We start from the raw sequence: 12,699 nt of genomic DNA on the forward strand, positions 1-12,699 counted from the left end.
AATTTCTTTCAACATAAAAACCACAACAATTAAAGTACGCCCCACCATGTTCAGATTAAATTTTATAAACTGTACAAAAAATATCTAAGATCAAAGCTACACAGGCACATTTATTTAAAACAGATATTTTGGTCTAGTTGGTTGTTGAAAGCTATGTCACATTAAAACACTTCTATTTTTTTTTTATAACGATAATAACAACAATATTTTCTAAAATATATTATAATTTTGGGATAAATGTCTTTATGATCTTTTAATATAATAGCATATTATTGCTGGTAATATTCCTATTGAATCAAAAGTGCTGTTGCTGCAATTGTAGTTTTCGCAAAAAACCAAAAACAAAACAGGAAACTAGAATAATCAAAACATTACTGATATCTTGTGCTGATACATGATTGATTTGATTCTCTCTCAGTGGATTGCTATTGGCTAAACATTTGCTAACTGTCAGCCTCTCATCAGACAACCATAATGCAGTCCTGCCGTGCGTATCTGTGAAGAAACCTGATCTTTGGGTTTGTGCCTGTCTTTGTTCCTAAGCATTAGTATAGATCAGTCACTAATTCAGCGGTCCTTTTCTTGCCTCAGGCTCAACCTCAGGTGATTGTAAACTGCAGAGGACATCAATGGAAGAGTGCTGCATAGGCCGAGGCCCTCTTGAGCTGCTTCACACACAGCGACTCTATTTTCCACTTTTATTATTCTCATTAGTTGTCGTTTCTGCCTCAGGGAACAGGTCAGGGTTTTCTGCTAGCGTAGAGCGGATTCTCTTCTTCTCTTTAAACCGGCCCGAATGTGAGACTTTCACATGGCGTCCCTTTGTCGCCGTTTTGTCCACAATGCGTTCCAAGCGGGTGTTAAACTGGCTGTCTGCAGCTGCGTCGGGTGTCCCGGGTGTCTCCCCGGCGTTGCTGCTGTGGTCTCCAGGGATTTCATACAACACTTTCGCCTCTGATTTCTTCTTACGCAGGAAGGTCAGTTTCCACCAGGCTGGTGCAGGTTCTGCGGTCGCCATTTAGATGAAAACAGACTTCTGTTTTCTGTGAGGGAGACAGAATGAAATATATTTAAAAGAGATTTGTGACTAAACACCATAGGCCTAAATAGGAAAATGAACTATAAGCATATTGTTCAGTTGGAACATAAGTAAAAGGAATAGTCATAATGTGTAAGCTGAGCCCTGAGGGTGTGAGCTAATGCTAATGTAAGATCTGTGTCTTATATTATAAGGGGCAGCCGCTAATGAATTTTTTAGTGTAATTCAATAAGCACCATATGGTGGAGGTATGCAAAGTTTTAAGCTGTAGAGCCTCGGTTTCAGGCCTCAAATTGCACACACGCTGTACTGTAGCTATATGCTAAGAGGATGGAAATGCTAAATGTAGACCATGCTAATGTTAAACGATAGAGTGTTAAGCATATTTTATTTTCATGTATTGGTATAAGAGTTAATAATATTGATGATACACACTATGGTTCAAACGTTTGGGCGGTAAATGAATTTATGCACACTCAAAAATACAGTAAAAACATTAATATTATTGTGAAATATAAAATTTTATGCAAAGCTGAATTTTCAGCATCATTACTCCAGTCTTCAGTGTCACATGATGCTTCAGAAACATTTGCTGCTCAAGAAACATTTAGTATAATTATTATAAAAAACAGTTGTGCTGATTAATATTTTTGTGGAAATGCTGATACAATTTTCCAGGATTCTTTAATGAATATAAAGTTTAAAATAACAGAATTTAGTTCAAATATAAATATTTGTAACAATTTAAAAGCCTTTACTGTCATTTTTAATCAATTTAATGTGTCCTTGATGAATAAAAATATAAATTTCTTCAGACTCCGCACTTTTGAATGATAATGTGCGTATAATGTACATAAAACTGTATAAAAATGGCACTATTTAATTTATTTAAGTTAAACTGACCTATTAAAGTGGAAAACCATCACAATGAGCTGAAAGAGCATTCACAAAATAATTCTGCAGAAATGTGAAAAAATCTTTCTCTGATTACAGTCTGCATGCAGGCCACAAACTGAACACATTCATTATAACATCTGACCTCTTGGACTTCACGTCTCAGGTCTGAATGTTGCAGTGTGTTTCATTTTAGCCCGAATGTTTTGAGTGTTGCTGCTTTGCTCTCTCTACAAATGGGTTTTACATGATTCATTCATTCATGTGATTTTACACAGTTCATTCACGTTCACAGTCCAGAGAGCGTTCATACACAAGCAAGAACGACTGCTTTGAAGTAAAGCACTACAATAAAAGCAAGCACGCCTTCGACATACAGCACACATGGCGGAAATGTCCAACTGAAGCTCCGTATCATATTTTGAGGTTTGCTGCACACTCACACACACACAATGGCAGCAATAAAACAAATACTCTGGGCTACTTTTTGATCTCCTGGAAAACTTTTATTGCTTCACTGTCCATTATCATATCTCGAACTGAATCAGCCTGCTGTGAAATGTGAAAATAAACTCCCACACTCAGATTCACGCAAAACTGCTGTAGCGTGGTAATATCCATTCACGGGAAAGGCTTGGCTCTGTTGCTTAGAAACAGAGTGGTCATTTTCATACGGTATGCTAATTTCTGTTTGCTCTCTCAGGGCTTTGACTCTTGCTCCTGCTTTTATGTTCACGAGAGCAAACAGAGATCAGGTGGCGCCAGTCAGCTCCCTTTCAACCTTACAGCCTTGTTTTTTCACCGCTTTTAACCTTATAAAAGGAGGGCCTTTAATCCAGATGGTTTTAACAATAAAGCATATTTCATTACACTGAAAAAAAAGTGGAGGATTTGCTTTGACACTATTTTTAGTCAGAAATTCCTAATAGATTTTTTTTTACAATGCACTTTTATATGTTGAAAAGCTACAAGTGCATACTGTAAAAGTATTTGGTTTCATTGTTAAAAAAGTTATGTCAACACTTACTAAACTACATACAGTCTTGAGTTTTTTTGGGCAATTTATTGCTTGCGACTGTAGTTTAAATCATGGTTTATAATACAAACATCGATTTTGGTCTGTAATATTAATGCTTACGGCACTTCATGCTGTTATGCATGTGGTTTTCATACAAAGATAAAAATAACGATAAGATTCAAGGAAATCATTGTTCAGAAGGAAAGGCCAGTGCTTGTCAATGGCCATCAGGAACTGTGTGCGGACTATTCAAAGATTTGATAAGATTGACAGATCATGATAATCTAGAGAAAACAATGGCTTCGGAAAATCAAACTTCTGATTTGTCTTGTCACGCGAATTACGGGCAGCGTTAATTTCTTGCAAAAGCACTTCAATTTATTACAGGCATCACAATAATAACGACACAAAGTACATTTAGTTTCAACAGAAGCTCCCACGAGAGGTAGAAATCTCTGTAGACATCTTGATTAATTAATTATTTTGTCGGTGGTTGGAAAAAACATCAGGTGTTAACAGGAGGTCCTCGGAGAACAGTCACACTGTGAGGGAGTTGTGGTACGTAGTGAGTAAAAGTAGTGCAAAAGACAGGAATTGTGGCGATCGGAAGAAAAACGTTCTTGTGTTTGACCCATCTTAATTAATTTTATGTTGTTTTACACTATTTAACTCCTATTTCAAAAATTGGGATAACATTAAAATAAAGGCAGGATGAAAAAGAAATTGGTCCCAAGTTTCCCCAGAGGAACATTTTACTGCTCGGAAGCTGCTCTTTTAAAGTTTAGGAGACCATTTGGAGATCTTAAATATCTCTGTTTCTCAAAAATTCATTTAGAAATAAAAAATCTACACAAGCAGCTGCTGATCTGTCCTAGTGGGCAGCTTCATGTCAAATATTAGTCAAGACTTCACTACAATTCAGTTGTAGGCCAATATGTTTGACGTTCAATTTACATCAAATCCGTGTCATGTCAAGTCTTTGACATCAGTTTGATTTGCATATTTAATACGTTTTTTAACATCAAACTCACTTCTTTTCAACATCAATTGCCCACAGCTACTGTATAAACAGAATGTGGATAGTACAGCACAAATCATTTGCTTTTGAGAGAACTGGAAATTTTTTGAATTCATATTGAATTCTGTGACTTGATTGCAGACTTTAGATTTAGCAATCGTATCTGCGCATTGCAAAAAATGCTTTTCTTACTTAGATTTTTTTGTCTTGTTTCCAGCCAAAATATCTAAATATTGAAACGAGCTAAATAATTTGCAAATGGGGTAAGCAAAATAATCTTATTTCAAACAGAAAACAAGATTATTTTGCTTAACCCATTGACAGATTATTTTGCTTGTTTCGAGCAAAAACTCACTTAATTTGAACTTGTTTTTGCTGAACACATTCATTTTTACTTGTCTAGGAAATCTAGAAAATTTAGATGTTTTGGCTGGAAACAAGACAAAAAATCTAAGTAAAAAAGCATTTTTTTGCAGTGTTCAAATAGACTACTAATATTCTACTATGAATATACTACTCATTTTGGACTGAGAGAATCATTTATATCAGTTTATTTATAAGATTGGGATCTCTTCATTTCAATTGAATGAGTTCAGGACTTTTTTGACTAGATTCCTTCTCAATGCAATGAGTGATGAATTTGTCAGGATAAATTCTTGGTGTCTGATGAACTTGTACTTTTGACACAACTGAAAGAAATGTTTTGCATTTCAAAGTGTTCACTTGATTGCAATAATCCACACACACACACACACACACACACACACACTCTTCTCTGGCTCCTCATTGTGCACGATTAGTCAGTGATAAAGGTTCACTGTTTGCTATGAATGTGTAATTAAATGTGTCTCTGTCCAAAGGTCATTAAAATTCACAGCTATCAGTACCCTTTTTCTCTAGAACTTACTATAAATTTCCATTTGAGCTGCATTTTAGACAGTATTTTTATCAGTCAACTAATTAATGTGCCACTAATTGTAACTGGATGATGTTCCAAAGAGTTTCCCCAGCCATTGAATTCCAGTAATAAGCCTCTCTCACCTGTGCAGGTGAATGTACGTCCGTTGAGGCGGTTGTTATCTGCGTTAGAGGGGTCACTGTCTTTAGGTTCAGTTCTCTGTCCAGTTGAGTCCAGCAGGTGAGGTCATTGCCTATATAGGTCCCTCTTTTTTTCTTTGGATTTTAATGTGTTTCTGTCTATCTCTTCTCTTCTCCGGCTTGGCTGTCCTTCTCATTCTCTCTGGCAGCCAGGTGTAGATTCACAGGTGCGTGACTCCTCCCTCCTGAGCCACACACACACACACACACACACACACACACACTTCAGGCCCCTCCTCCTTCTGCTGCCTGAATAAACAGAGCAATCTGACATAAGCAACACAAAACAATAGCTATATATACTTGTGTGTAGAGGATTAATAACTGGATCAGCTTTTGATAATACATTAGTTTGTGGTTAAGATGCCATAAAAGGGATGTAATTGTCAGGGATTGTTTTAATAACTGATTGTATCAGGTAGGTGATTTACACTGTGTGTGATTTGTTTCTTTCTTTTTACTGTCATGTATGTTAAATATATAGCATTTAATGTATCTTAAAAACTGCTGTGTTTATACTACAAAATACCAGTCAAATGTTATCTTATATTTTACTTTCTTCTCTCAGGTGCAGTACACTTGTTGGGTGCTTTTTCTTCTCTGTTCATTCCAACAATGTTTTGTTTTTTGTTTTTTTGTAAAGAAATTCATATGTACAACTAATATTTGCTACTTTAAAATGATGTGAAACAGCCATGTCCAAACTTTTGATTGGTGTGGTGTGTTAAATCACTCAAGTACTTTATTAATAAAGCACTTTAAAAATGGCTCAAGTGCTGTACGAAAACTATATATGAAGAGTTCAGATGCATAAGCCTCTGAGTGCCGTCTGAAATTTTCTTCTGAAAATGGGCATTTTTCTCAGGCTTCTATGTTTATGTTCAGTTATGTCACTTTAATGGCCATGAAAATAACCTATTTATCTTTATTTAATAACCTATTAAATAACCAATTTATTAACCTATTTAGCTCTAATCATCAAAATTAAAACAAACAAAAAAACCTTTGAAATGTTTTACTTTACATGTAATGAATCTAGAATATATAAAAGTTTCACTTTTTGAAATAAGTTACAAAAAATTTACTTTTTCACAATATTAACATTTTTTGAGATGCACCTCTCTCTCTCTCTCTCTCTCTCTCTCTCTCTATATATATATGTATATATACACACACGTGGTCAGAATTGTTGTTACCCTTGGTAAATATGATCAGAGAAAGCTGTGGAAATAAATCTGCATTGTTAATCCTTTTGATCTTTTATTTGAAAAAAAATCACAAAAATCTAACCTTTCATTGGATAATGAGAATGTAAATTGCGGGAAAATATTATTATGAAATGAATGTTTTTCTCTGATACACATTGGACACAATTAAAGCTACCCTTTTATTCAATACTTTTTGAAACCGCCATTTGCCAAAATAGTATAGGAGTTTTCTCCTATAATGCCTGATTAGGTTAGAGAACACCTGACGAGATCAGAGACCATTCCTTCATCCAGAATCACTCCAGACCCTTCAGATTCACAGCTCCATGTTGGTGCTTCTTCTCTTCAGTTCTCCTCACTCATTTTCTACAGGGTTCAGGTCAGAGGACTGGAATGGCCAGCAGAAGCTTGGTTTTGTGCTCAGTGACCCATTTTTGTGTTGTTTTTGAGGTTTGTGTTTGGATTATTGCACGGTTGGAAGATCCAAACATGGCCCATTATAAGATTTCTAACAGTCAGTCACTTATTGATTTTTTATCTGTTGGTATTTGATAGAATCCATGATGCCATGTGTCTAAACAAGATGTCCAGGACCTCCAGCAGAAATATATACATCTTGTGTGTTTGCTGCTAAAAAGCTCATTTTTTAGTTTCATCTGACCATAGAAGCCAGTCCCATTTGAAGTTGCAGTCGTGTCTGACAACTGAATATGCTGGATTGTTTTTGGATGAGCTAGGATAATTTTTCTTGAAACCCTCCCAAACAACATGTGGTGATGTAGGTGCTGTTTGACCATTTGTTTTAAGGTTTTCTGACCCCGAGTCACAACTATTTTCTACTATTCTCCAGCTGTGGTCCTTGGAGAGTCTTTATCCACTCAAACTCTCCTTCTCACTGTGCATTAGGACGATATAGACACACGTCCTCTTCCAGGCAGTTTTGTAACATTTTCTGTTGATTGGAAATTCTTAATTATTGCCCTGATGGTGGAAATGGGAATTTTCACTGCTCTAGATCTTTTCTTAAAGCCACTTCACTAATTTGTGAAGCTCAATTATCTTTTGCTGCACATCAGAAATATATTCTTTGGTTTTTCTCATTGTGATGGATGATTAAGGGAATTTGGCCTTTGTTTCCCCTCCTATTTATATTTCTGTGAAACAGGAAGCCATGGCTGGATAATTTCATGTTCATAATCACGCTGATGTGCTCAAAATTGTGAATATGAATGCTAATATATTTCAGAGATATTTTACTCATAAGAATTTCTAGATAGTAATTGTGTCCAACATGTATTTGAGAGAAAAAAAAACATTTATTTCATAATGATATTTCCCCCCATTTTAAATTCTTATTCTCCAATGAAAAGTTAGATTTTTATGATTTAAAAAATTACAATTAACAATGCAGATTTATTTCCACAGCCTTCTTTGATCATATTTACCAAGGGTACCAACAATTCTGACCACGTGTGTGTATATAATTACAGTGCTCTCCAAAAGTATTGGAACAGTGAAGACAAAATTGCTCTGTTGCCTGTGGAGTCAAGATATTTGCAAATATGATTAAAAGATGAATATGAGACAAAACTACAGAATGTCACATTTTATTATTAGCCATTTCAACAAATGTATGTTTTACCAGCTAAGAAGTTCAGCACTTTTAGAGTTTCATCCCTCTATCTGATGTGAGCATAAGTATTGGAGCAGTTGCCTCTCAGGTCTTTCTAAGTGATCAGCTGTGTCCTGTTGCATTAATTCTTCAGATATTAAAAGCAGGGAATGTGTCGTATCAGTTATATCCATTACTTCTGTATTCTGAATCTTGCATTCGATGATGACACACACAAACCAGGATGAAGACGAGGGAGCTGACTTTGAGAGAAAAGCAAGCAATTTGGATGCTAAAAGAAAACAGGAAGTCAACTAGAGCTCTAGCAAAAACAAAGGGCATGGAGACATCAAGAGTTTGGAAACCACCAGCAACCAACAACGACCTGATCGGCTGAGTAAACAACAGTAGCTGATGACAGGCAAATCATAAAAGCTGTGAAAATGAACCCTAAAAGACGTGTCTGTAAAATCACCAACAACTTCCAGAAAGCTGGGGTGATGCTCTGACAATCTACTGTCCTCAGGAGACTTTGACACAGAATTACAGATGCTACACAGCAAGATGCAAACCTCTGACCAGCACCAAAAATAGAAAGGCAAGATTAGAGTTTGCAAAAAAGCACAAAGGTGAGCCAGAAGAGTTTTGGAACTGTGTTTATGGACAGATGAGACAAATATGAACCTTTATCTGTGATGGGAAAGCAAAAATGTGGAGAAAAAAGGTAACTGCAAATGATCCCAAGCATACAGCCTCGTCTGTAAAGTATGGCAGAGGTGGTGTCATGGCATGGGCATGCATGGCTGCCTCTGGAACAGGCCCTCTCAACTTTACTGATGACTTAATGTATGATGACAGTAGCAGAATGAATTTGTAAGAGTACAAAACCATCTTGCCTACCAATATTCAAGAAAATGCCACCAGATTCATTGGGAAGTGCTTCATATTGCATCAAGACAATGACCCAAAACACCCTGCCAGTCCAGTCAAGGAATTCATAAGGGCAAAGACATGGAAAGTCTTAGATCGCCCAAGTCAATCTCCAGATTTAAATCCGACTGAACATGAATTTCACCAGCTGGAGAGGAGAGTAAAGGCAGAAACTCCCCAAAACAAGCAACAATTGGAATTGCCTGCATTAAAGGCTGGGAAAATTATTTCAGTGGATGAGACCAAGAGTCTGGTGATGTCTATGGGTCACAGACTCACTGCTGTGATTGTGCTCAAGGGATCTGCAACTAAATAATAGCTTTTAATCTTTTATATCTGCCTTATGTTCAACTGTCCCAATACTTATGCTCACATCAATGAGTGGGATGAACTCTAAAAGTGCTGTTCTTTTTATTTGGTAAAACATGTATGTGTTGAAACAGCTAATAATAAAATGTGACATTCTGTAGTTTTGCCTCATATTCATCTTTTACTCATATTTGTAAATGTCTTGACTCCACAGCCAACAGAGCAATTTTGTCTTCACTGTTCCAATATTTATGGAGGGCACTGTATATGTTATAAACATTTTCAAACAAATGAAAAGTCTTAAGTATATGCTTCTAAAAACATCAATAGATTCAGCAAATTTAATCATTAATGGCAAACGATTCCACAATCCACAACATCAATAGGCCTATATAAACATATATACAAAGGCAATTATATTTTGCACATTCTAGAAAGCATCACATTCTTTTTCTAAAAATAATTAAATATGTCCTTTCTGCATATAAGGTTCGCATGTGTGTACAAATATGTGCTGTCATTTCATTAGTGTCAGTAATTGAATTTGTTGTACCAAAGCTGTTTTTTTGTTGCTGGTTTTTCCCCTGTTGAATTATCATCATCATCATTGTCCTTTTTTTTAGATTATTTTCTTGTTTATTTTTTTTTATTTTAGCATTTAGTATTTATATAGTTTAGTATTTATTTAAATAAATACCACTGAACTTAGATGTACATCTCAAAAACCTTGCCTATTACAAGATGCACAAACTTAAATTTTTATTATATATTATTTAAATATATAACACAATATAAAAATGTACCCATTTAAACTATATATATATATATATATATATATATATATATATATATAATTATTATTATTATTAGATTATTTCCTATTTTATCCTAATCTGTAGACAGTTATAAAATATTTTTTTATTTAATTACATTAAGAGACAGATTTATTTTGTTCAAGGAAAGAAAGAAAGAAAGAAAGAAAGAAAGAAAGAAAGAAAGAAAGAAAGAAAGAAAGAAAGAAAGAAAGAAAAAGAAAGAAAGAAAACAGCTCCACATCCTACCAGTAGAGAGCAGGCTCTCCGTCCTCTTTATTTGAGTAGTAACAGTAACCAATGAAGGCTCTGGCAGCAGTTGAACAGGAACAATGGCCAGAGAAGCGGCGGATGCCAGGATGCCCACTGGTGCGATTAGGCTGGTTGAGGGATACTAATGGCTGGCCGCTGCCCTAGCTGGGTGTGTTAAGGAGGACTTGCCCTCTGTCTAAGGACTGCTTGGTTCACGTGGTGCGCTGGCGGTGGGACAGCGTATGCGGCCTTCATACACACAGGGATTAAATAAGAACAAGCCACATTTCATGGCCCACTCGAAAAGCGTGCAGCTGGGGGGCTGTTCAGCACCAGCTGGACTCTGGCGTTGGTAGTTTGCTCATGGCGGCCAAGATCTGTCGCTTCACAGTCTGCAGAACACACAATCCATTAATCATTATCTTATAGCTTCTGATGGGAAACTTCATTTGGCCCGACAAGAGTCATTTTCATTTTAATAGAAACAGTTTGGGCATGTAAAGTATTTGGCCTATCTCTGATATCTGACTTTTGATTTGAACATTCAGCAGTTCATATCAATTCAGAATTTAAGAATTGTCTCCCTTTAAATTAATGAGTTAGAATTTGAATTTGAATGACTACAGGATGTTAGAATGGACTGAAAGGAAGATGAATTTACTGAATTGCAATCGAAAGATTTAGAACAGAAAAATTTGCCCCAATGCAACAAAATAGGCAAGATAACTTCATGCATTCTGTTGAAGATTTCTGTCTTGTAAACCTGCTTCATGACTTAAAAATAAATTAGAGAATTCTGGGAAATGTGTTCTTCAACCATATGAAATAATATATATATATATATATATATATATATATATATATAACATTTTTGAAATGCCATACTTAAATGCAATATCAACAAACTGCTCTATAAATTACAAACAGATGTTACATGATTTTATTTTTATTGCATTTATAAAATCTACTTCTTTCTCAAATTAGAATACAACATATTTTACTACCTCAGTAGAAAAAAACTGGATTAATCTTGATTAAATTATTAACTAAAACGTTATTTTTTTCATTAAGTGATTTTGATATTTAAATTTATATATTTATATCTTTACTGATATATTTATTTTTTATTTATATTTTTCGCTTATGCAATGCAAATATACACAAATAAATGCAAATATCTATCGACTGCATTTTACATATTGGTTATAAATATATAGCCTATATTTTTTCTGCAAATACACCTAAGTCTATGAGAAATCATATGAGCGCCTCCTCGTGGCGGGATTCATGAACATCAGGTTCGCCTGTAGAAACAACAATTGAATATTTGTTTTCCACCAGGTGGCAGTAGCACCCATCAGTCATCATTACTGCCTTGAACCACAACAAATTGAAAATGAAATTACTGTCAATCTATTGAGAGAATGAAGTTATGTGATATTGTAATCCACAGAGGGAAAGCAATGAACAGATGGGCTACAGGTGCAGATAGAGCTGTTTTAAAGGAGGAGGGGAAAGCATGACAGTTATGTTTCTTTGTTTTATTCTACTGTATGGAATCCTCCCTTTCTTTCACATCTCCCATTCCCTTGTTCCCTGTTTTCCGTCCCATATAATGGCGTAAACAATGGTTGCATGTGGAAAATAATGGAGCAAACTGTGCTGAGTGTGGTATCCACATAAAGATGCCATTGTTCATCAATAAAAGAAACCCAAGAATAATAATTGTGGGGACAATGGCCCCCAGACTGGATTATGAGGTTGAAAAAGTACCAGAAGGGCAAACAAAACGATGGCCCTACAAAATAAAAATGAAAAATTACAATGAAATAACCCAACAGGACTAGGGCTGTTGCTCACAAAATCTTGCTTCGAGCATGTTCTCATAAAGGTCTTAGTTTGTGGCTACCAGACCTTATCTTCACTTGACAGGCACAAACACACAAACACTCGTTTTTGCCAGGGATGCAGAATGATGGAAGCCATCAATCAAAACATGGCTGCTTCCATCTCTTTTTTATCCACAGCATCTTCCTGCTGAAGACACATATATCCCTAATGTCTCTTGAATAAAATAAACTTCAAACATTAGATTCTGAGCTCAGACTTACAGAAACAGACATTTAAATGTCATCTTTAGCTCTGTCAGGTGTAGTGAAGTGGGCCAACACAAAACCCGAGCCTTCATTTCACCCTTTTCCCTCATTTTGATAAGGTTATTTCATTAGCACATGGAAGAGGGAAGTTCCTCTCTCAACTGCTGATTCTGTGGGGAACCATCCAGACTCAAACTTAGCGTGTTTATTTATATAAACAGACAGTTCATCTTCCACGCGCCTCCAGCCAAAGCGAAGCATCCGCACCGAGCTGCTTTTTTGGCGGGCAAAAGGGTTAAAACCGATCGGCAGGCATCAGTTTAATCATAATCAACCGAGCTAAAGAGGAGTAATGGAACCTGCGAGCCTGGCGCGCCTGTGTTCCGCCACAGATTAGCCGCTAATTTGCATAG

The 12,699-nt window shown here is 35.9% G+C and overlaps 1 protein-coding gene across 1 annotated transcript; it reads right to left on the reverse strand.

Moving 5' to 3' along the window:
• Positions 1-543: 543 nt before the first annotated feature.
• Positions 544-5,143, reverse strand: LOC306861049 (proline-rich protein 15-like protein A). Its single transcript, XM_079403117.1, has 2 exons — positions 5,011-5,143; positions 544-1,043 (listed from the first exon to the last, which is right to left on the reverse strand). The coding sequence occupies exon 2, from the start codon at positions 1,016-1,018 to the stop codon at positions 686-688; it is 333 nt and encodes a 110-aa protein (XP_079259243.1). The 5' UTR covers positions 1,019-1,043; positions 5,011-5,143; the 3' UTR covers positions 544-685.
• Positions 5,144-12,699: the final 7,556 nt, after the last annotated feature.

Source organism: Barbus barbus, assembly GCF_936440315.1.
Source record: "Barbus barbus genome assembly, chromosome: 4".
In the NCBI taxonomy this organism is placed as follows: Eukaryota; Metazoa; Chordata; class Actinopteri; order Cypriniformes; family Cyprinidae; genus Barbus; species Barbus barbus.

Bases quoted from the DNA above. Each gene is read 5' to 3' on its own strand.
- LOC306861049 (XM_079403117.1), bottom strand. From the start codon at position 1,018: ATGGCGACCGCAGAACCTGCACCAGCCTGGTGGAAACTGACCTTCCTG.